Source organism: Amborella trichopoda, chromosome 2, assembly GCF_054954075.1.
Source record: "Amborella trichopoda isolate Santa Cruz 75 chromosome 2, AtrichopodaSantaCruz75HAP2 v2.0, whole genome shotgun sequence".
Taxonomy (NCBI): Eukaryota; Viridiplantae; Streptophyta; class Magnoliopsida; order Amborellales; family Amborellaceae; genus Amborella; species Amborella trichopoda.
Window position 1 is genome coordinate 17,874,388 of NC_142337.1, and position 22,204 is coordinate 17,896,591.

Below are 22,204 nucleotides of genomic sequence, written 5' to 3' on the forward strand. Positions count from 1 at the left end.
TGTCATTCCTAATTTTCATAACAAGTCATCATCATCATCATCATCATCATTTTAGCCTTTTCCCAATTAATTAGGGTTGATTAATTTTCATCAAAATCAAAACCCTAATTGTTTTGCGCCCCATTAACTTTGAAACCATCAAACTAGTTGTGAAGACCTTCGAGACGTAATTTGAGGTTATTCTACATCCACTTCTTGTCTCCGAACTGTGGACTATCCTAAAATTTGATCAGGGGTTCAACTTTTATTTGGTTGAGTTTATTTAAGGACAGACTCCAATCTATTATTGATCCGCAATCTCATCTCCAGGACATTAAAATAAATTCCTAAAAATTGTGTGTTGATTTTCACAAGTTTATTTATTCATTATTGTTGTTGAATAACTACTGAATTGGTAGATATTTTAACCTTAATTTAATTTAATGTGTTCCCCAAACGAATTTTAGGATCTTGTAATCAAAGATTAGTGAGTGGCTGATTTTAAGTTACATCAAATCTTGTCAATTACCTCAAAAAAAGAAAAAAAATTCTTTTAGTGTTGATCTCCTTTTTCTAATGATTCTTAACGGTAGGAAAAGTTGAAATACAAGTTCTAGGTAGATTTTCCCTACCCCCTGGCCTTTCTTCTCAAGTTTCATCTTCTGTGAGTTCTGTTAAAAAAAAGGATCATCTTGTCATTCAGTTATTGTCTTCAATATATCTCTATCCTTCTTTTTGATTGAAGGAATGCTAGTAATTCAACCATGGAAAATTTTTATCCACTGATTATGCTTTCCCTCTTCATGTACATGGAAATTTTCAGTGTGCGGCTGCACATTGGTAAAGCTGGTCATTCCGATGAAAATGTTATTTCTGTTTTAACTCCTCACCGTCCAATGGAGATTTCATTTCCTCTTTTTGTCTGTTATATGAGCCCATCCAATTGTGGATTTTATCTCTCGTGATTATTGGAGAATCTTTCGTGATTATTGGAGAAAAGCCATATGTATGAGATTGATATTTATTAGAAAACATGGACTATGAATTTGTTCTTAGGCCTATAGGCTAGCATATTATTGGTAAGTCACGAATTTCAAAAGACGAAAGTTGATGGCCTGATAGAAAAGCAAGATTGGCAGTGAAGAGAATACAGCATGAGTCTAAGTAAGCTCTGGGTTTTGTGCTTTATATATGTAACTGTTGCAAAGTGATGACCTTCATTCTATGCCGGTGTTAAGAATGCTTACTTGCCTGTCAAGCTTCGAGATGTATTTATATATCTATCTATATATACATATATTTATACACACTCCTCCTGGGTTTAGGATTGCAATATTTTTATGGATTGGACACTCAGTCCAGTCTTGTCTGCAGTTTTACGAAAGCAACTTATATACTGAATCAGGCAAAAAGCCTCTTTTGAATATTTTGGTGTTGATTGCGTATGATTTGAATGCCATCGATATGTTACTGTGGATATTTGTGATTATTCAAATCGATTTTGTCGTCATTATCGTTTACAGAAATGATTCTTCTGGCAAGTTGGATCTCAATTATCAATCACTTCAAAATCTTTTTGAGAAATTAACCTTGAGAACTTAAATACTTTAAGGGATTTCTAACTAGCAAATCTCATTAAGATACCAGTTTCTCCTAATGCAGCCATAAATTAGATTTGTCAAATGATCGAGATATTTTGGGTTATAAAGTAGTATTAGTTCCTTTTGAAACCAGTGTGCAAAAACTCAGTCTGGGCTCGGGACTAGGCCCTTACCTAAGCCTAGTAAGTTGGGTGAGTCCACTTGGACTCGTGCTAGTAGTGCCCAAGTCCACCATGGGCTCAAGAAATCTCTTAAAAGATGGGAAAATCTCCGAAAAATTCATAAAAATATTAATATATGAAACATTGATATAATCGTACAAAATTAATACGAATAATAGAAAAGTTATGCTAAAAATTGTCTACACAATGGCTCAGAGTACAATATAGCGGAGTAAATATCTCTGAAATACATGCTTATCCCACATATAGCGGTCCAATTCAACAACATATAAGAACACCCTAGAGGGCCTAAATCCTCCTAATTTATGTTTAGACAGCTTAGGTTTCTGGGTGCCCTCCCAGACCGCATCCAAATTTTTTAGCGCTATACATACCTATAGATAAAAGGAACACTGTTCAAGATTAGGGGGCTCTTGGGTCTCGCTATCAAGGTGGAGGTCCTTGTCACCAAATATCTGTGAAATATAGGAAGCAGTCCATATCCCATTAGCGCCCTCTTGCTAGAGTGGTACCTCAGTCAAATTGGCCCCCTAAACCGTAGTTGCCAAGACTAGTCTGGCCTGCATACTCACCCACGCTTTGGCTTTGTCGCATTCTACTTGGGGCCTCTTGCCCACCACATGGGCTGGGTAGCTAGCTCACTGGGTTCTATTGCCCATAGCTATAGCTATATCGATGGACGATGGCTTTGTAGCCCGCCACTTGGGGCCTACTTCAGGCCTCCTCCGTAGCTGCTTCTACGTGGAGGTTGATTGGGTTGTAATTGCTAACCTCCTCCTTAGCCACCTATTGTAATGGGCGTATGCCTACTTGTGCAGCCTCATTGTCTTCAACCTGTTCCTCCTTGGAGTATGGATTAATTGGAATGTACTGAAATTTTTCTCACACCTTTTGTTGGAACAAGTGTAGCCTTGGATCCTGACTGTATATCTCTTTTCAGTGGGGTTATTAAGTCTGTATAATTCGGGCCATGCTACTGAAAGTAAATATGAGAAATTAGTAAATTAGTCGACTAGAATTTAGAAGTACAATCTCACATGCTAGTTATGTTAGGAAATATGACTCATGAAGTTTGAAAGTAACCTAAGTCCAATTCTCCTCGAGTTTAGTAGCCATATTGCTCCTAGAATCACCTTGAGCATCCATATCTAAAACAAGCTAAAAAAGCAATTTCCTCACTCATTTTACGTACTGAACAACACTATTTTAACTTTTTAGTAAAGCTCTCATGGCTTGAATATGGAATCCTCATAAGGCCACAGTCCCTCGATATAGTATATTACCCTGTTTGTGATCTTGGAGTATTGGCTATATCAGGGTAATAGTGATAACTGGGTAAAGAAGAAGTCCAAATACAATGTTTATATTGTCATATAGGCCAAATACGCAACACAAATCACAAATTAATATTAGAACTTAAAATGAAAATTTAATTTTATAACTATCTGCAGCATGTAGTGATGCAGTTGGTTAGCGCACTTGTCATCAATGATCTTCAAACCTTTCATAGAATTTTCAATTTTCCTTAATGGCTAGTTTTGCTCGGCTCAAGGCCTCAAAGATATCCCCTCGCTGGCTTAACATCAACATCAATTATCTTCAGTATTTGCACAAGTGGGGTGGTAGCTCAAATAGCCAATTGCTAATAATATCCTGAACGTCCCTTCTAGTCGAATTTTGAGCAAGAAATGAAGAAACTCAACCCTTTGATGCCACTATGATGCAACTTGTCTATTATTGTAGTAGATAAAAATAGGGTTTGGGGTCATTTTTGATTTCTAGTTTTCTTTAAGGGTTTTTGTGTCTTTTTTTGTTGTAGAGTATTGAGGGGCAAAATTGGAAGTTTAACTTTTAAAAGATGAAAGGGTTATGATTTTGGATTGATTGGGTCTCTTGCGAGTAACTTAGGTTTTAAGGTTTTTTTTCCCTATAAATATGTAATTTGACAAGGAAAAGAAGAGAGAAGAGAAGAAGAGTTTATTTTGGATCTTGTGAAAAGATTTTTTTGGGGTGGACTCCCCTTATAGACCTTGAGAGGATATAATCTCTCAAGCCTTGTCTTATGTTTTTTTGGTTTATTTATTATCTTTCATTTTTTCTCTACATCAATTGGTATCAGAGCCTTGAGATCCATATACCATGATGTTGTCACAATCATCTGCCAATCCAGTTATAGAGTTTGTGGATGCAATCATTGAACGATTCACAAAAGGCTTGACAAAATGTCTTGACAGAATAATGCAATAATTTTCTGCACGATCTACATAACACATTGCAACATGGGGAGCAAGAGGATGATGAACAAGTGGAACATCAAACTCTGATCACCAATTCATGCTTTGGTAACGAACCACAACATGCCCCAAAAGCCGATCGGTTGTAAGGCATGAAATACAAATGGTGGAACTTGTAAGAGATTTTGGCATTGCAATCGATTTTCCCCAAATCAAAATTTTAATTGACTAATTGGTTCATTGAAGAAGACAAAGTACCTAGACGAATAGTGGGGCTTTGTCACCAATGATGTAATGACTTTTAAATTTTTTTTAGTGTACTACTTTCTCGATTTTAGGTTTGGGGTTAATTTGGGTTTCTACTTTTCTTTAGGGGTATTTATGTTTCTTTAGTGGTAGAGAATTGAATGGTATAGTTGGAAGTTAAACATTAAATTGATGAGGGCCCATGATGTAAGATTGATTAGAGTTTCTTAATGAGCAAGTTAGATTTTGAAGTTATTTTCTTATATAAATATATGACTATTAGACAAAAAAAAGATAGAGAAGAAAAAATAATTTATTTTAGACCTCGTGAAGAGATCTTTTGTGGGGGACTCCCTTGCGGACCTTGAGAGAAGATATATTTTCTTACTTTTATTTTTATATTTTATTTTTCTAGTTTGTTTAGTTTCTTTTCTCCCTTCTCCCTACATCAATTGGTATCAGAGCTTTGAGATCAATGATTCAAAAAGCAGACCGCCCAGCTTCTAGGCGGCCCGTAAGGCCTGGCTGGGCGCATCGCCCAGGCCTAGGCAATCAATCTGGGCGGTCGATCCCTGGGCGACCGCCTAGGTGGTACGAAACCCGCCTAGGCAGGCATCAAGCGCCCAGCCTTGGGCGGTCGCCCAGGGGCGGAAATTGATTTCGGTAGAAGCAAATTTGGTCATTTTTTTTGTTTTTAAGGGCCAAAATTTAGGGTTTTAGATTCATTTGAACCCTAAAACTTGTTGGAGCCAATTTTAGAGAGAGAGCCCCCAAAAATTTTGTTTTTGGTGAATTTTTTAGGATTGAAGGGTTTCTCAAAGCTAACCAAAATTGATCAAAACATCACTCATTGATATTAGATTTACTTTTTGATGTTTTGCAAAGTTGTTAGGGGGTTTTTTAGAAGATTTTGAGTATTTAGAAGCGTCTTTGAGGTGGACGTTTGAAGATTGAGCAATCAAACTCAAAGTAAGTGATTTTTTTTATTGTTTTAGTAATTTGCATTATTTTTGAGATGTCTTCGTTGGGATCTAATAAGAGTGGTGATCCCAGTTAGAAATATGGCTATAACCCAAATCCTAATGATAAAAATTGCGTAAGATACAAGTTTTGTGAAAATGATACAAAAGGGGGCATAAACCAGTTCAAGAAACATCTTACTAGTATCAGGGGGGATGTTGCCCTATGTAAAAAGACTCTTGATGCTGTCAAAGAGAAAATAAACAATTTTTTTAACATGTTGAAAATGAAAAAAGATGAGAGATTTGCCTCTATAGCAGAGATTAGGTCTGGGGTTCGGGTCAATTTTGATGATGATGATAGTGATGAGGAAAGGGACGGATGTCAAGAGGTTGAGCAATCCATTATTAAGGGAAAGGGGAAGGGAGTTGTAATTGCTTCTGGTTCTGGGACTAAGAAGCCTCGGGTTAGAGACCTTATGGATAGTTTTTTACCTCAGCCTGACCCTGAGGTTGCAGGAGAGAAAACAAAAGAGCAAACCACCATTGAAAATAGAATCAAGAAGGAAGAGAGAGATAGAGCTGTGTATTATCTTGCTACATGGTTTTATGAGACGGGCATTCCTTTCAATACCGCTCGCTTAAGCAGCTGCTATGCTGCGATAGAGGCAGTTGGCCAATTTGGCCCTGGGATGAAACCCCCAACCCCATACGAGCTTTCAGAGCCTTTTTTAAAAAAGGCAGTGAGTGCCACGAAGGAAGCTGTAGAACTTAAGAAGGATGCGTGGGCTTAGTATGGGGTTTCTATTATGACTGATGGTTGGAGTGATAGGAAGAGAAGAAGTCAGATGAATTTGCTTGTGAATTGTTCTGCAGGGACTGTTTTTTTGAGGTCTATTGATGCCTTTGATCATATCCATGATGCCCATTACATATTTCAAGTGATAGAGAAGGGAATCAAGGAGGTTGGGGAGCATCTTGTTGTACAGGTTGTCACAAACAATGCTGCTCCTAATGTTGCTGCATCTAATTTGTTGCGCATAGCTTATCTTAGAATCTTTTGGACACCATGTGCAGTACATTGTATAGACCTCATGCTTGAGGCTCTTGGTGGTTTAAGCAAGATATCAGGTGCAGTGAAGAAGGCCAAGCTAGTTACAAATTTCATTTATAGTGACCATCTCATCCTTAGCATGATGTGTACCTTTACAAAGAAGAAAGAGATTGTGAGGCCTTGGGTTACGAGATTTGCGACCTGGTACTTATGCTTAGATAGCATACATTCGAGGAGAGTGCAGTTGAGACAAATGTTTATCTCAGATGAGTGGAGAGCATGCAAGTGGTCTAAGATTCAGGTTGGGAAGAAGGTGAGAGATATTATACTTTCTAAGGCTTTTTGGAGAGGGGTAAAGGGCGCTCTTAAGGTATTTTTTCTTCTTGTCAAAGTCTTTCGCATGGTTGATAGTGACAAGGCTTCTATGGGCTACATATATGATGCTATGAAGAAATGCAAAAGAGAGAGCGCCCAAAATTTCAATGATGAAGAAACTCGTTACAAGCCTGTTTTTGAGATTATTGATGAGAAGTGGGATAGACAGCTACATCGGCCATTGCATGCAGTTGGTTATTATTTGAACCCAGCTTTTTTTTTATATTGACAAGGATATACAAACAAATGACACAATTATGAATGGATTTAATGAGTGTGTAGAGGTACTAGTCCCTGATCCTGATACACAGGATATTATATGCGCTGATGAGCTGATAAATTACAAGTGCTCATTAAAGACTTTTGGAAGTCCAATGGCCATGAGGCAAAGGGCCAAAATTGATCTAGGTATTAATAATATTATTAAGATCATCAAGTTCAAGTAATCAAGTAATTCTATTATTTATTTATGATTTTATTCTATATCTTTGCAACCCATTGGTGGAGCCAACATTGGTTTAGTTCTCCAAATTTACAAAAGTTGGCCATTCAAATCTTAAACCTAACCACTTCTTCATCCGATTGTGAGCACAATTGGAGTACTTTTGAAGGGGTAAGCCGTAAGGGTAATTTGTATAATTTTATAAATAATACATGAACTATAGATATTAGACTTTAATTAGTTTCATACTTTCATTTGATTTTGTTAGATTCATACAAAGAAAAGGAACATGCTTGAATCAAAGAGGCTCAATGACCTAGTCTATGTCAAGTACAATCGATTCTTGAAGAACATGTTTGCTAAAAGAGAAAAGAGAGACCCCATCTGATCAAGAAATATGGACCATGCTATGGAGTGGTTAGTTGATGATGATGAGGTCGAGGGGCATGAAGGATTGACATGGAACATGGTCATGGATGCTTTAGGGACGTCAGCTGACCCTCCTAGGGCCACTAGATCTTTGGCACAGAGAACAAGAATGGAGGAAGAGGACGAAGAAGAGATTGATTCAGAAGAGACGGAGGAGGACGGGGAAGACCAATATGTCGAGAAGGGTCACACTCCGTCGACTCTGATGAATATGATGCCAATGCAGTTGACCCAAGATTTTCTGATGATGAATGTTGATTGTTGAATAATTATTAAACTTTGAAGTTTGAACTTTGATTGAAGTACTGTGTATTGAACTATTGAAGATTCTTTTGAGTCTTCAAGTATTACTTTCATAGTTTCATCATTCAATTTTGTTTTCTTCCTCATGGTGGTGTACTGTAGTACTGGTGTGATACTATTTGATAACTTGGTTTGATAATTTGGTTGGTTGTAAATTTTAAGTTTTAATTGGATATGGCATATGAACCGACTTATGGATTATGGTTATGTGTATGGACTGTGTTGCTAAATTCTAATATGTAGTATAATTTGTATTATGTATTGCAATACATATAACTGATACTGATATAATTGTACTGCGGAATCCTTATTTGGATTCAACTGACATACTAACATAATTATGGTTATGTTTATGGGTGCCCACCTAGGCGCTGGGCAGCCTGGACCTCCCAGGCCGCCTAGGGCCCACTTAGCGCTTTTTGAAACACTGTTTGAGATATATCATGATCCCATCAAGCATCTACCAATCAAATTGTACAACGTGCAGGTCAGATAATTGAGAGACTTATAAAAGGCCTAACAGAATGTATTGGTAGAGTAATACAACAAGTTGGAGTACAAATTCTACAAGATCTACTTTGTAGATTGCAATATGGGGAACAAGATTATGAAGAGCTAGAAAATAAAAAATTGATCACCGATTCAAGCTTTGGTCACGCAACACATGCTCCAGAAGTTCTGGTTGCAAGGCTTGAAAAATGGTGGAAATCATAAAAATTTTCAGTATCGTAGCTGATTTTCTGACATAACAAATTTGTTGGTTTAAGTCCAACAATCAAACGTTCGATAAAAAAAAAGGGTGAAAGTATCAGGTTGGAACATAGTGAAGAAGACAATGACGGGAACTTTCAAATTCCATAAGCTCAAGATCGAGCTTATTTCAACCATGGGAGAATAATGTAATGAGTTTTTTAACTTCTTTTACTTTACTATTTTCTAGATTTTAGGTTCAAGATTATTTTCAGTTTCTAGTTTTCTTTAGGGGTATTTGTGTCTCTTTTAGTTGTAGAGAATTGAACGGTATAGTTGGAAATTAAATATTAAATAAATGAAGGGCTTGGGTTTAATATTAATTAGAATTTCTTTAGGAGCAAGTTAGGTTTTTGGAGTTGTTTTCTTTTGTAAATATGTAATCGTTAGACCACAAAAAGATAGAAACGAGGAGAAGATTTATTGTGGGTTTTGTCAAGAGATTTTGGGTGGACTTCCTTACAGACCTTGAGAGAGGGTATGTTCTCTCACCTTTGAATTTTATCTTTTAGTTTTCTAGTTTGTTTATTTTCTTTTTGCCCTTCGCCTTGCATCAACCAACTATTCAAGTGGTCTTTAAAGAGTGCCATGTGCATAACAAGCTCGAGGTCGAGCTTCTCCTAACCTCGGGAGAATGATGCAACGAGTTATTTATTTATTTATTTATTTACTTTATAGGAAATAAAAATTAGGGTTTGGGTTTATTTTGGGTTTTTAGTTTTCTTTAGAGGTATTTGTGTCTTTTTGGTTTGTAGAGAATTAAGGGGCAGAATTGGAAGTTTAATTTTTACAAGATGAAGGGTTGTGATTTAGTATTGAACAGGATTTCTTAGGGAGCAAGTTATGTTTTAGTTTTTTTTCTATAAATATATCATTTGACAAGAAAAAGAAGAGTGAAGAGAAGAAGAATGTATTTTGAATCTTGTGAAGAGATCTCTTTGGGATAGACTCCTTCAAAAACCTTGAGAGGGTATAATTTCTCAACCCTTGTCTTATATTTTTCTGCTTTAGTTATTTTCTTTCCCCTCCTCCCTACATCACACTATCTGCTCCAATCATGCTTGCTGTCTTAGGATAGATTTGAATATCAAGTATGAGGTGGCAAATCTTATGATGACAGGCCTACTGAGTGCTTGATCACAATGCTGTCTCATTTAGCTCAGGATAGAATGATTATATACAATTTTCACAATCCTTTTCCCTTTTCGAAGGCAACAACTCACATACATCGACTGGGCTATGGTTTACAACATGAGATCAATACAATGAGTTGAGCTAGGGCACCAAACTCAATTTTCTCTTTCACATATCATTATTAGTAATTAGGAGCACCATAGTTTGTTCCCCAATATTCTCTACTGCTCTAGTGCGTCGTCTGAATTGGAGTTTTTCGATCCTCTTTTTGTGAGAGATCTACACTAGAATGGAAAATTGTACCTTTTGAGCAATAGATCAAGAAATTAACAATGCACCTCCCTTTCCTATCCTTTCAACCATGAGACATTATTATCACCCCAGTCTTAGGCCATGACTGCTTAAAATCTACAAGGAATAGGTTAACTTTGATCACCTCATGATGTAAACAACTGCTTGCAATCTTACTTTAATTGGGACCTTAAATTTCAGCCTTTTCTTCAACTATCATGCTTTCTTTCTGTCGCTTTCAAGGCTGTGGATTTTTCTATTCCCCATATCATCCCACTATTCGCTGCATGAAATGGGTTAGCAGTGTGATAGAACCACCTTGCAACTGCCCTTGACATTATCCTTTAACTTCAATTGCTTATACGGATTGAAGGGTCCTGTAGTGATATTTGGGCCCAATTTTGGAATGCTCAAGAGGTTGGTGTCAGGGCAGGGGTGGGTTTGGGGTTGCCAGGGCCGGGAACTATTAGAAAGTTGAGAAGATATAGAAGGCATTCTCAAGGTGGAAGACAAAAGAGCCCTGGCCCATGCCCTCCCATACCAGGCACTGCGGGTTCGAGAGGTGCCACTGGCTCGGGAAGAATACTGCTTGCATCTCCCGCCCGTCTAGCATTTATCTCGTCAATATCCATTTGTCCAATATGGAGATTATCCATCTCTGCTAGACTAGCCCTCCTTGTCTGCTCCATATGGGCCAGAAACTCTGCATTCTCATCTTCTCTAGTAGGTGCATGGTATTCATTGCCTATCTCCTCAATCACCTTGTATTTCCACGTCTTCTCTTTGTGCTGCCTCCAATGATTTCTGAATGTGCTCCTTGTCTGCTCCCATGCTAGATCTTCACTCATCAACTTCTAAGCCTACAAAATATATAAAATTGAACTCCTAACCAATGTTTTATTACTGATATAGCTCCTATTAGAACAAAATGCTTTCTAATAGGAAAACAGTACCTATTAACAAAAAAATAGTCCGTAGATGCAAAAGAAAATAGTACTTATTATAATTTCACAAACAATAAATCCCATTAATATAAATTAGCTCCTACTAGCAAATATTTTGTCTAAGCGAGATGGTAGAAGAACATAAAATAAAGGTAAGTGATATAAATAGAAAATGGTTCCTATTAGCAAGAAATAGTTCTTAGATGCAATACAAATAGTCAATATTCAAAATTCCTAGTTGCAAAAATATTTCCTAGTGCAATAAATAGAAAACATTAGCCACAAAATACTTCCTCCTAGACATAGTAAAAACAGAGTTTCTTAAATGCAAAATATAGATCCTAGATGCAGCAAACAACATAAAAAATTGTAAGTCATAACATTGAGTTTAAAACAAAATCACCATTGAGTTTATGCATACAAAAAAATCTATAACTTTGAATTATTGGTTCTTTTGAGATAAAAATTCTCCTTCCAACACAATGGAAGAAAGCTAAATCCAGAAATAGGTATATGAATACAATGTAATGACTATCATAACATTAAAAAAACTTAAAACTATAATTTCTAACAATTACAGTCATCAAAATGGATCTCTGGGTACAAGAAATTGTGAAAAAGAAATTCTAGCCAAAAAGGTTTTTCAATAGAATTTAACTAAAAATGCCACAAAATACATGAATGACACAAATTATAGTGGAATGATTGATAATCCTAAAAATTCAACCAATCTTACATATTTAAATCACAAAAAATAGGATTTACCTGAAATTTTGAGGCCGATTGCCTGATCTGTCTTCAGTGCGAGTCGAGGCTTCAAATCCTTGTCAGAGTTTCTTTATGCAGCTGGAAAGTGAAACAAAACCCCCAAACAAATTATGGGTTCCTATTTGGATATAAGAGATCCAAGGTTCTTAAAAAAGTCTGATGTCGATTTTTTTTTTTTTTGGAACAACTAGCCTATGGTATGATCAAGAACACAAAGATAAGGCCAGGTTTGGTTTTCATCAAGGATCAACATTGGATTCAGAGAAATCATTGCTTTTCAAAATTGGGCCAAAAAAAAAAACAACAGCAATTTCTTTGATCTACCAGATGTGAGAAAAATGATGTCTTTTTCTTTTTCTACTATTGTTTGTGTTATTCATGCATTTTGTGGCATTTTTGTAACTTTTCAAAATATGCTAGAAAGTTGCAATGATTATCAATCATTCTACAAAATATGTTAGAAATTCTAGACGTTGCAATTTTCTAGTATATTTTGTAAATTTGGATCAAAATGAAGGTTTTTGCTGCAAATATGTGAAGAAAAATATGAAATGGGGTGGGTTATATGCCCCCCTTGTATTTCGGAGTATAGTGAACATTGTTTCCCGACTAATGTACAAGTTCCATACTCCGGAGTATGGGCACCACTACTTGGCCGAGTTACTCATCCGATTCCAAGTCAACTCAGCTGAGTTTTGAAACACTGCTTAAAGCCAACCGCAACTTATAGGCTGAAGGGGGAAAGTCTCATTAACTTATCCTAGGTCATAACTTCAACTTGGGGATAAATTTATTTCTCATTAGTTCAATACTGGGAACCACAATGCTGTTTGTGTTGTTCAATGGATTCATGCATGGACATATTCCACGTTTAGAAGTTCCACATGTCATGAATAAATGGATTTAGTGTGTTTGGAATTCTAGTATCTGATTTTACAAGATACGCCAAGGGAACTGGGCAGCACACCAAGATGGTGAATTCTATGACAAGGCACAAGATATTGTAAGTTTAGGCAGCTAGTAATGACAAGGCGCAAGATATTGTAAGTGCAGGCAGCAACTAGCTGCCTGGAATCAAAAGAAACCATAATTCCTTGATGGATCAAGGGCATTAACTGAACAAAGTGGGCTATGGCCTCTGCTTAATCTAGACTGGTAAACGTATTTTGCGAAAATATGAGTCCCATGCATGTTGCTCCAAATCCAATTTATTGTGAAAGGACAAAACATATGGCGGTGGCTTGCCTCTACTCCGTCAAAGATAAGGTAGAGGATCACACTACGTCACTACTAATGCCTATAAATTGAATAATAGATGTTTTTGCTAGAAATATTATCCAATGCCTTGTCCCATGGCCAACTTGATTTGACTTCCTTCGAAGCAAGATATCTATGCTTCTCTTTCCATCTTGAGGGTTAGTATTGAAAGTCAACGTTACTCATTACTTTTAACTTATGATGTGTAATATTTGTATCATATTGTGTATTGGTGGGGATACACATGGTTTTGAGTTTAGATGTATGCTGTCGGAGTAGTAGTTGATTTTTATTGCTTTTCATCCCTGTCATTCTCTCAATGAAAGTCTTTCTTAATAAAAGAAGAAGCAAAAGAGTGCCTCTGCATACCTCAGATTTTGGTTGAGGTTTCATTTTCCAAGTTCTGTTTTATGTGCATAATGAAATTTTTCTAGATCATACCATAACAGAAATGTAGATTTCTGTGAAAGAGATATTATCCATTGTTTGTTTTGAATCTTTTGATATTCTAAACACAGTAATACATTCCAATGATTCTCTTTTGCTTTCTTGTTGATTTTGGCCACTATTGTTTTGGTGCTTACATCTTATCTTTCTCTGCTTGCTTTTATATCTCTTCTTTCTTTTTATGAAGGCCATCTCTTTACTGCTGATTTGTAATATTTAGTTTTTAAATTTTCAGTATATGGAGATGAAGTCAAAATCAAAACCTTTGGAAGGAAAAGATGCATCTCATCTACCTGCTGACTTAAGGACTCTTGGATCACATACTGCTGATGTTGAGTCAGTTTGTTCAAAAGCTCTAGATATGCTACAAGAGCGTACAAACGCAAGACATTATGTTCTTGCTAGGCATCCTAAAGGAGAACTTCAGTTTTCTAATGTAGCAAGCACAAGTAATCATGAGAATAATGAATTGCAAATTTTTGGCAATGATGATATCATGAAATTCAAGCTATCAGAAGAATGCCTGTGTAGGACTTATTTCGACTTCTTAAATAGGAGTCCATCAGTAAAACCATTAATCCAAAATCTTGAGGGTCAAGTAAAGAAGCGAAAGACTAATGCTATCCAATCTTCTTTAGAATGTAGATTTGATAGGTATGCTAATACGTCCATGGGTTTGAAAGAAAGGTTTCCAATAAATGCAATTCTGGAGAGCGATGTTGGATCAAACATATTACCTCCATCTTTTCTAGCAAATATGCATGCATCTATGAGGTATGTCTCTTGAAGATTGGAGTTTCTTTATATCTTATTCCTTTTTGTATGAGTAATGTTTACAATATTGATTATATTTCCATGTGCATTGTGTATTTGTTATAATATTGTTTCAGCTGCATCTTTATTGAAAGGTTCTAGTAAGCATCTTCCACATTGTGAGTTTTGAACTCCTCCCATTTATTTCATCATCATTATCATCAGAGCCTTTTCCCAACTATTTGGAGTCGGCTACATGAAATTTGGTCGGCCATTTTGCTCTATTGAGTGCCATACCTTCCGGTACAGTGCATATCTTACATGCAACACCTTAGCATAAGCAGATGACCTCGATTCAGGATTCATAGAATGTTTTGACAAATTTTATGTTGACTGCCTACCTAACACAACCCACCTCCTTTACCTGGGCTTGGGATGAGTTAAGAGAAAGTTTAAGGTCCTCACCCTTCTTAGGCCAAACTCCTCCCATTTATTTATTAGTGCAAAATGTAATATGCCTATAAGCTTTTAATATTTGGATTTTTAGATACATCATTTTTTTAATGCATTTTCAAGAAAAAGGAATTAGGATATTTCCAAAGCCTTTAGCAATCTGATTATATAAGAATTTCTCGTATAGCTGTTACTTCTAAGTAGTGTTTTAAAATATGGCTTGGTGGGGCGGCTCGCCCAATCACCGATCCTAATCCCGAGTGGCGAACCGGACCAGCTGGATCAGCTATAGGGCAAAATAATAAAATAGAAGAGAAACCTAAATAAAGGGAGGATTATACTATTAGTGCTTAGGGAGGGTTCAAGCCTCCAACCAAGTGCTATAAAGCCACATACGCTAGCCAACTAAGCTGTTCCAACTAATTGCTAGAATATCACATACCATATAATATGTGGTATACTAGTATGTAATATTATCGGTTGAGAAAATAATGATAAGTACAATTAGAGCATCAAATGGAGGGCTGAACCTCCGACCAAGTGACTTTCAGCCACCCATACTTGCCAATGGGTATATTTTATATATATTATATTCTATATGTTTATCAAAGCGTTTAGTCTGACTAGGAATCGGCATGGTCACAAACGAATCTTTATCCGGATCGGCGATTTTCCAATCCCTGCTTTTAAGTAAAGAAATTTTCTTTTGAACAAAAGTTAAGATATTTCTCATGTTGATAGTTTTTAAGAAAGGCTGGGAATGTAGAGCTTTAATCTGGTATACTTGAATCAGAGGTTTGAATGGATTGTTCTATGAAGAGAGTTTATTTGTTGGCGTTATATAAAGGAATTTCCCTGCTGATCACTTAGTTCAACTCCACCCCATTAAGCAACTGTTAGCTTTCAAGATGAACTCTGCCTTGTGACTTGGAAAGGAGCTCTGCTGCTCTTGGTTGTGATTTAGAATTATTAAGTTCTTAGTTTGTGTGATGTGAGAATATTTTGTTCATTAGTCTCTTGATGGATTACGTACACGATACAGTAAAGTGGGCTAAAGACATATCTGACTGGAGAAAAAGTGTGAGGGAAAAGTTGCCATTGCTGCCCATGCTATGTGCACAATGCCACTTTGATGCTATCTCTGTAGTTTCCAAATGCAATCAGGTCTCTCAAGACCCATTGTCAACCCAAACTGGAGCAAAATCAGGTATAGTCAAAATAATATTGTGTTGGGTCAAAGTTATATAAAACGATATGTGCTTCCTTAGGGCCTTGTAAGGGTTTTTTCATCAATAACCCCATCATGTCGACCAGCTCATGTTATGGGTCAATTTGAGCCGGAGGTTTGTTGAATTGACTCAAGTTTTGAGTCAGCCAACAAATATCTAAGTGCTCTCTCTTAAGTTAGCATGCTAGTCTGAAGAGTTTATCTCTATTATTTTAGTTTCTTGTTTGTATACGCGTTAGTCGTAAAATGTGGTTACCTGTACTTTAATCACGAACATCTTCTCGATATTATGATGTTCAACTTCCATGTGTTTTTGCCTTCCATGCTCTACAAGGTTATTTGATCACTCTAATTCTCACACTAGACAGTTATGGGTTAACTAAGCTGATTCCCGATGTATGTAATGAGATTGGGCTATTAGATAATTTTGTAACTTTTAATGCTATGACTGTGTGCATCTTAATTGGCTCAGTACTTGAATTGCCTGTGGTCGATTACCTCTTGCTATCCCAGGAAACAAGATTTTTTTTTTCCATTAAAATGAAAAACCATGGAGCAAAATATGGCTATGGCAGGAAACAAGATTTTCTTTTCAGAAAGCTTAGGGAATGTAACTCTCTGTTGCTGGACAAATAGCTATGGGAGTACCCACACAGAGAATGATCACCTATGGCAAATGGTGATTATAACACAATTATTGCTATGAAGCCGCTTTTTGGCTACATAGAGGAAGAGCCACTAGTCAAGCTCATGAGCTTGGAAAGCTATTGTTAGCAGCCTCATGGCTTTCTCAACCAATATTCAATTTTATATGTAGCAAAAACTGGGGACCACGTGTTTTTGGGTGGATCTTCAGTTGAGCTTCTAATCCTTGGAGCTCGACTTCCCAAATCTTATCTTCACGGCTGCCGATCAGAAGCAACTGTCTTGCTCTAGTACGAGTAACTAGAAGGCTAGATTATATGGATGCTAGGTTTAGGCACAACCTGGATGGCAACGAAGCCACAGAATTGGCGTCATTGTCGGCTATTCTTCAGAAACCACTACACAATCCACTCAGGCAGTGACAAGTTGGTCTGCTGCCTGCCCACTACTGGTTTATTCTTGGGTTCCTCCTTCGATGGTGCCCCATGACCTCGAATGGAAGCCCTGTCATGATCTCAAAGGCCGGGTTCACCCCTGCTCCTCCAAATCATTTGGTTGGTTTACTTGGTTGTATTTAACAAGGCACTTACCCGGGACTGTATGTAGAGGAAAGGTATCCCATTCCCATTCTCCATCGGGTCCATGTGGCTATAGTGGCCCTTTTTCTTTTGTGTATTTCTATTTTTCGCCTGCATCTGGTCCATCTGGGTATACTGGAGCAGGTGCATCTTTGAGGGCAAGAGCAAAATAATCTCCATCTACGATTGCCTCAACCCACCATTATTCTAGTCCCGGAATCATAAATCTATCAGGTTTTACTTCTTGGTTGCCCTGGGCCAGAGTTGGAGACACGTTATATGGTCTGCCCCCAATGACAATCACCCACCGGAGTTTGGAGTCACCAAACTCAACTTCTTTCTTTTTTTGTTTTGGCTTTTTATTTTTATTTTTTGATAATGTTAGATCTATATTGATATAGTGAAAGCCCAAAACAAAATCTGTACAAAATGGCAAGACACACACAAAATTCATACAAAAAACAAGACAACCATTCTAATTAGGTTCGGCGTCTTTTTACACCCAACTCAACTTTGACAGGTGCTCTTCGGCCAACCTTGGCTTGGCCGGCATTGCGGGAGTGTTTAGGCTCCATATGGGATCAATCCTGTTAACCTATTCAGGTCCCGTTGGTTTCTCAGACACATCTTCAGCTGAAGCCCAAGTACTACTCACTGGTCTTAAGTGTTTAACAAGAATTTGAGAACCTCTCTTTTGATTGAAGGCGACTCCCAAAATGTCATTCCTTGGGACAAAAAGGTCTTCCCCTGTCCTTGTTGCCTAAAACACATAATTCGATCAAAGTTTCGAGCTTGTCTGTCATTAAAATTTAGATGTTACTTTTACATATTTGTTGCATGAGGCAAATTCTCTGGTATACTTTAGCAAAAAAAGGGACATTCAGAGCAGGCTTCTTTTTTTTTTTTGGAAATAGTTAACTTATGTATAGATGAAACGGACGTACAAAAGATTGAAGCACCCACAAACCAGATGTTCGTATACAAAAACTCCTTACGAGGTCCAAAAATGCTACACAAGCCTAGGATCAATAGGAAAGTAACAAATAGGTAAGGTCTAAAGCTCAAAGAGGTGCTCAAAAGTCTCCTGAGTGTTCTTCTATGAGGTGCCATCCTTAGCAAGGGCGTCGGCTGCGGCATTGGCTTCCCCCTCCACGTATATCCCTGCAAAGGTGGAACCGTGAAATGCACTCCAATCTCCAAGGAGGAGGGGGGGGATTTAGATGCCCATGCCATGACATTTTTGAAATCACCCCCAATAATCAAGGTTGCACACCAAGATGGATTGAACTTGCGAAGTCCCATGGGAAGGGCTAAAGCTTCGACCACAGGGGAATTGCTTTAGCCAATGCAATGGGAAAAGGAGAGAAGCGTGGCACCACAAGAATCTCTGAAGATGCCCCCTATACCACCAGAGCCTGGGTTGCTGAGGGAGCAACTGTCGAAGTTGAGCTTGACCTAGCCCTGCTCCTGTGGTCTCCAGATAGAATAGCAAGAGTTGCGTGCTTGTCTAAGGGTCAGCAGGTTGTTCCAATTAAGGTGGAAGTCCGAGAGAGGGTAGTTCTGAAAGAGTTTGTTATTCTTAGTCGAGAAGGTGACCAAGGATTTGACTTTATTGAGCAGGCCATTAAGGTAGTCATCTCTCCTCTAAAAATCCGGTTGTTGCGCTCCTACCAAATGACCTTGAGAATGGTAGCTTCTGTGGCTCACCAAAGATAAATGCCATGTCTAGACCATGGTGGGGACAAAAAAGCCTGTATAAGTGTGGGGTATAATATTATGGGTCACCCAGACCCAGCCAAATAGTTGAAGTGTCCCCACAAAAGAGCTTGCAAGGTTGCAATGGATGAAGAGTTGGGCGTTGATCTCCTCTTCCAGCGCACCTATTGGGTAACTGTAGGCGCCTTATAGCTCGGAGAAGGAAGTGATAAGAGGGCCCTATAGAGAATGTGGTAAGAAATCCAGAGTCCTACCACAAGTACCGAATTTATTATCTTCATGCATAAGGATAATAGATTACCTAGTAGAAAAGATTTCAAAATCATCAGAAACCCCCTTTCTTTTTTTTCTGTTGCACTTTCTCAATTATTGTATGATGATTTCTTAACTTTCCATATATAGAAAGAAATAGAAATATCTAGAAATGACATCTCTTATGTCAATGACACTAAAGGGATATTCAATGAATGGAATTGGGATATGGATAAAATATAATGAAATAGAGCCACTTGGAGGCTCCCTATGAAATGAGGCATGGAACGGAGCCACTATAAAGAAGTTCTGGGAGTTACGAAGGAAGCTTCGGGCCCATATTGGTCATGGGTTGAGAATGAGAGTAGAACTCTATGAGATCTAATCTCACATTGTTCCTCAATAGCTCAGTGGTAGAGCGGTTGGCTGTCAACTGTCAAGGCTCTTTCTGAGAATGTGACCCAGCTGAACACTTTGATCTTGGGGGGAATGAGGGAGTACTAAGCTCTGGCCTGGTGGAGGGGTGGGGGGGAGTAGGGAAAGGGGACCTTTGGAGATTCTTGCAAAAAGAGGAGATAGTAGGTACCCGAGGGGGCCGGAGACATCCATCCCTTGGTGTCGGATAAAAGTTGAGTGGAGGATGGAGGATACTGCCAGAAATTCGGGGATCTCTATGTCCAGCAGGGGCCTTTTGAATCTAGGATGCCAAACTCTATTGTGGCCCAAAGTTTGGAAGCATTCAACTATTGTGGCCTGGGGGTACCGGTCAACTAGGAAAAGATGGGGTAACCTGTCCTTAAGGGGGGTTTGGCCTAGCCACAGGTCGACCTTGTGGCCAGAATGAGGGTGGAGGCGGATGTTGCTGGTGAAGTGAGGGAGACTGCAAAGTAACAACCTCCATACTCGCATAATTTTGGGACCAGCCTTGCCAACTGGGAGCCAAGCTTCTTCCTCACAGTGGTATTTGTGATGAACAACCTCCTGCCAAAGGTGGTTCTCCTATGTAGCAAAGCGCCACCACAATCTGCCAAGTAGGGCTAGGTTATTGGATCAGAGATTGCAGATGCCTAGGCCCCCTTGAGATTTGGGAGTGTGCACTTTGGCCCAAGATATGAGGTGGTATTTTCTCCCCCCTCTCAGGCCCAAAGGAAGTTCCTCGTGAGTTTCTCTAGATGGTCAGCCACCAAGGATAGCATGAGGAAGAGAGACATGAAAAATAGGAATATTGGAGAGGGTAGCCGTTATAAGGGCGAGTCAACCCGTGGGGGAGAGATATCTGCCCTTCCAGTCAGCCAGTCTGCAATCAAATTTGTATACAATGTGACTCCATTGGCTGGTTTTGGGTTTCCCAATGCAAAGTGGCAGACCCAAGTCAGTGGAGGGAAAATCTTCCACCTTGCATCCCAATTTGTTGGCTAGAGAAGAAAGAAGTTGGGGTTGAAGGGCAAAGCCCATCACCTTTGTTTTAGCCATGTCAATCCTGAAACCCGTACTCATCTCAAAGCATTTGAGAAAAAGTCTTAGGTTGTCGATCTGGAAGGGGTCAGCATTGCAGAAAATTAGGGTGTCATTGGTGTATTTCAAGTTCATTTCGCCCCCTCGTTGAAGCCTTAGAGGAAGCCACATCTGTACATGCTCGTGATCGACTTGCAGAAGACATCGTTGCTCTGGGGTAGCCGTTAACGAGCACTGAAAATATTGGCACGGAAATGCACGCTCTGATCCAGGATCTCCGATGCTGGCTGAAACCTGTTCTGGAAAGGGTTTCATCTAGGATTTTCCAATCTACATGATCATAGAATTTTTCCTAATCTAATTTGATGACCACCCCCAGGTTTTTAGCCAAGTGACGGGAGTGGATGCATTCCTGCGCTGCTAAAGCAACATCTAAGATTTGGCGGTCTTTAACAAAAGCTCCTTGTGTTGGGGAATTGACCCACCTGAGGATAGCCCTTAGTCCGGTAGCTAGGACCTTGGACAAAATTTTGTTAGAGCTATTAATGAGGCTAATAGGACGGAAATCTTATAGTTCCTCAGCCTCTTCAATCTTGGGGATTAGGGCGATGAATGTGGCATTTATGGCCTTGTTTATGATCCCTCTCTCGTGGAATTTATTAAATATGGCGACCAAGTCAGGGCTCATGGTATGCCATAATTGTTGAAAAATGTTAGCAGCTAACCGTTTGGACCTGGGGCTCGGTCTTGTCCTAGTTCTTTGATAGCCAAGAGAATTTCCTCTTCGGAGAAGGTTCTTTCAAGCCAGGTGGCTTGATGAGGAGGATTGGAGTTGCAAGAGAGGACGACCATTTGCAGTCTAGGCCCTGATGGTGCTCAGAAGAGTTTCTTGAAGAAGTTGATAATAGCCTGCTCGATTAGGTGAGGTTGATCAAAAATCTGGTTATTGGCTTTAATTTTGGGAAATAAAGTTATCGCATCTCCTGCAGTTTTTTTTAATACATGCAGGGCAAATTGTACACCTTTTACCCAAATTAATTCAAGATTCAGTTCATCAAAAAAAAAAAAAATTCTCAAGATCTTAAGCTGAAGTTGCGATCAATCAAAATGTGATCACGAATTTTCTTATTTCTCCTGCTCTTTTGTCCTACAAGTCTTCCAGTTGGCATATCATTACCAGTTTCTATAGTTGCTTTAAGTGTCAATATAAAGCATCAAGTCCTGATATTTCATTAAGAAGCCTTCATTAGCTGCTCCAAGAGCCTTGGCAATTTTCTTCTAATCAGCCTCGTGCCTCTAACTTCTGAGTTAATCTGACTATACGTTTATCCAGATTAGTTGCCCCAATTCACTCAGTCTTAAACCATTTGATAATTCACTCAATGGACACTTCTTATGTGATAGGTCTTCCATTGGCATCTATGTCATCAACAAATTTCAGGTGGGAGACGGGTTGTAGATCTGGTCGAGGAGAGAAACCTATTATCCATCCCATAGTTGTTGGAAATGCTTGAGATTTAATTTAGGAATTAGAATCGCGGGTGCTTGGAAGATTTTTTTTGTCGAAATTGCTATTCGTACATGGGGTATTGCTGGAAATTCGATTCCTACTTTATCGGAATCAAGTTTCAACCTATATGGAATCAAGATGCCTACCTCTATGGAATTGAGTTTCAACCCAAATGGAATAAAATTCCTACTTCTTTGCGATCGAGTTCAGATGAATTGG

At 38.5% G+C, this 22,204-nt stretch overlaps 1 protein-coding gene across 18 annotated transcripts in view; it reads left to right on the forward strand.

Moving 5' to 3' along the window:
- The window catches only part of LOC18445721 (plant-specific TFIIB-related protein PTF2), a 59,296-nt gene that overhangs the window by 32,644 nt on the left and 4,448 nt on the right, over positions 1-22,204 (forward strand). For all 18 annotated transcript variants that reach the window (XM_011629304.3, XM_088858224.1, XM_006855853.4 and 15 more), the window contains one exon: positions 13,631-14,169. In XM_011629304.3, the coding sequence (XP_011627606.1) occupies positions 13,631-14,169 (539 nt within the window). The remainder of the gene's footprint in view (positions 1-13,630; positions 14,170-22,204) is intronic.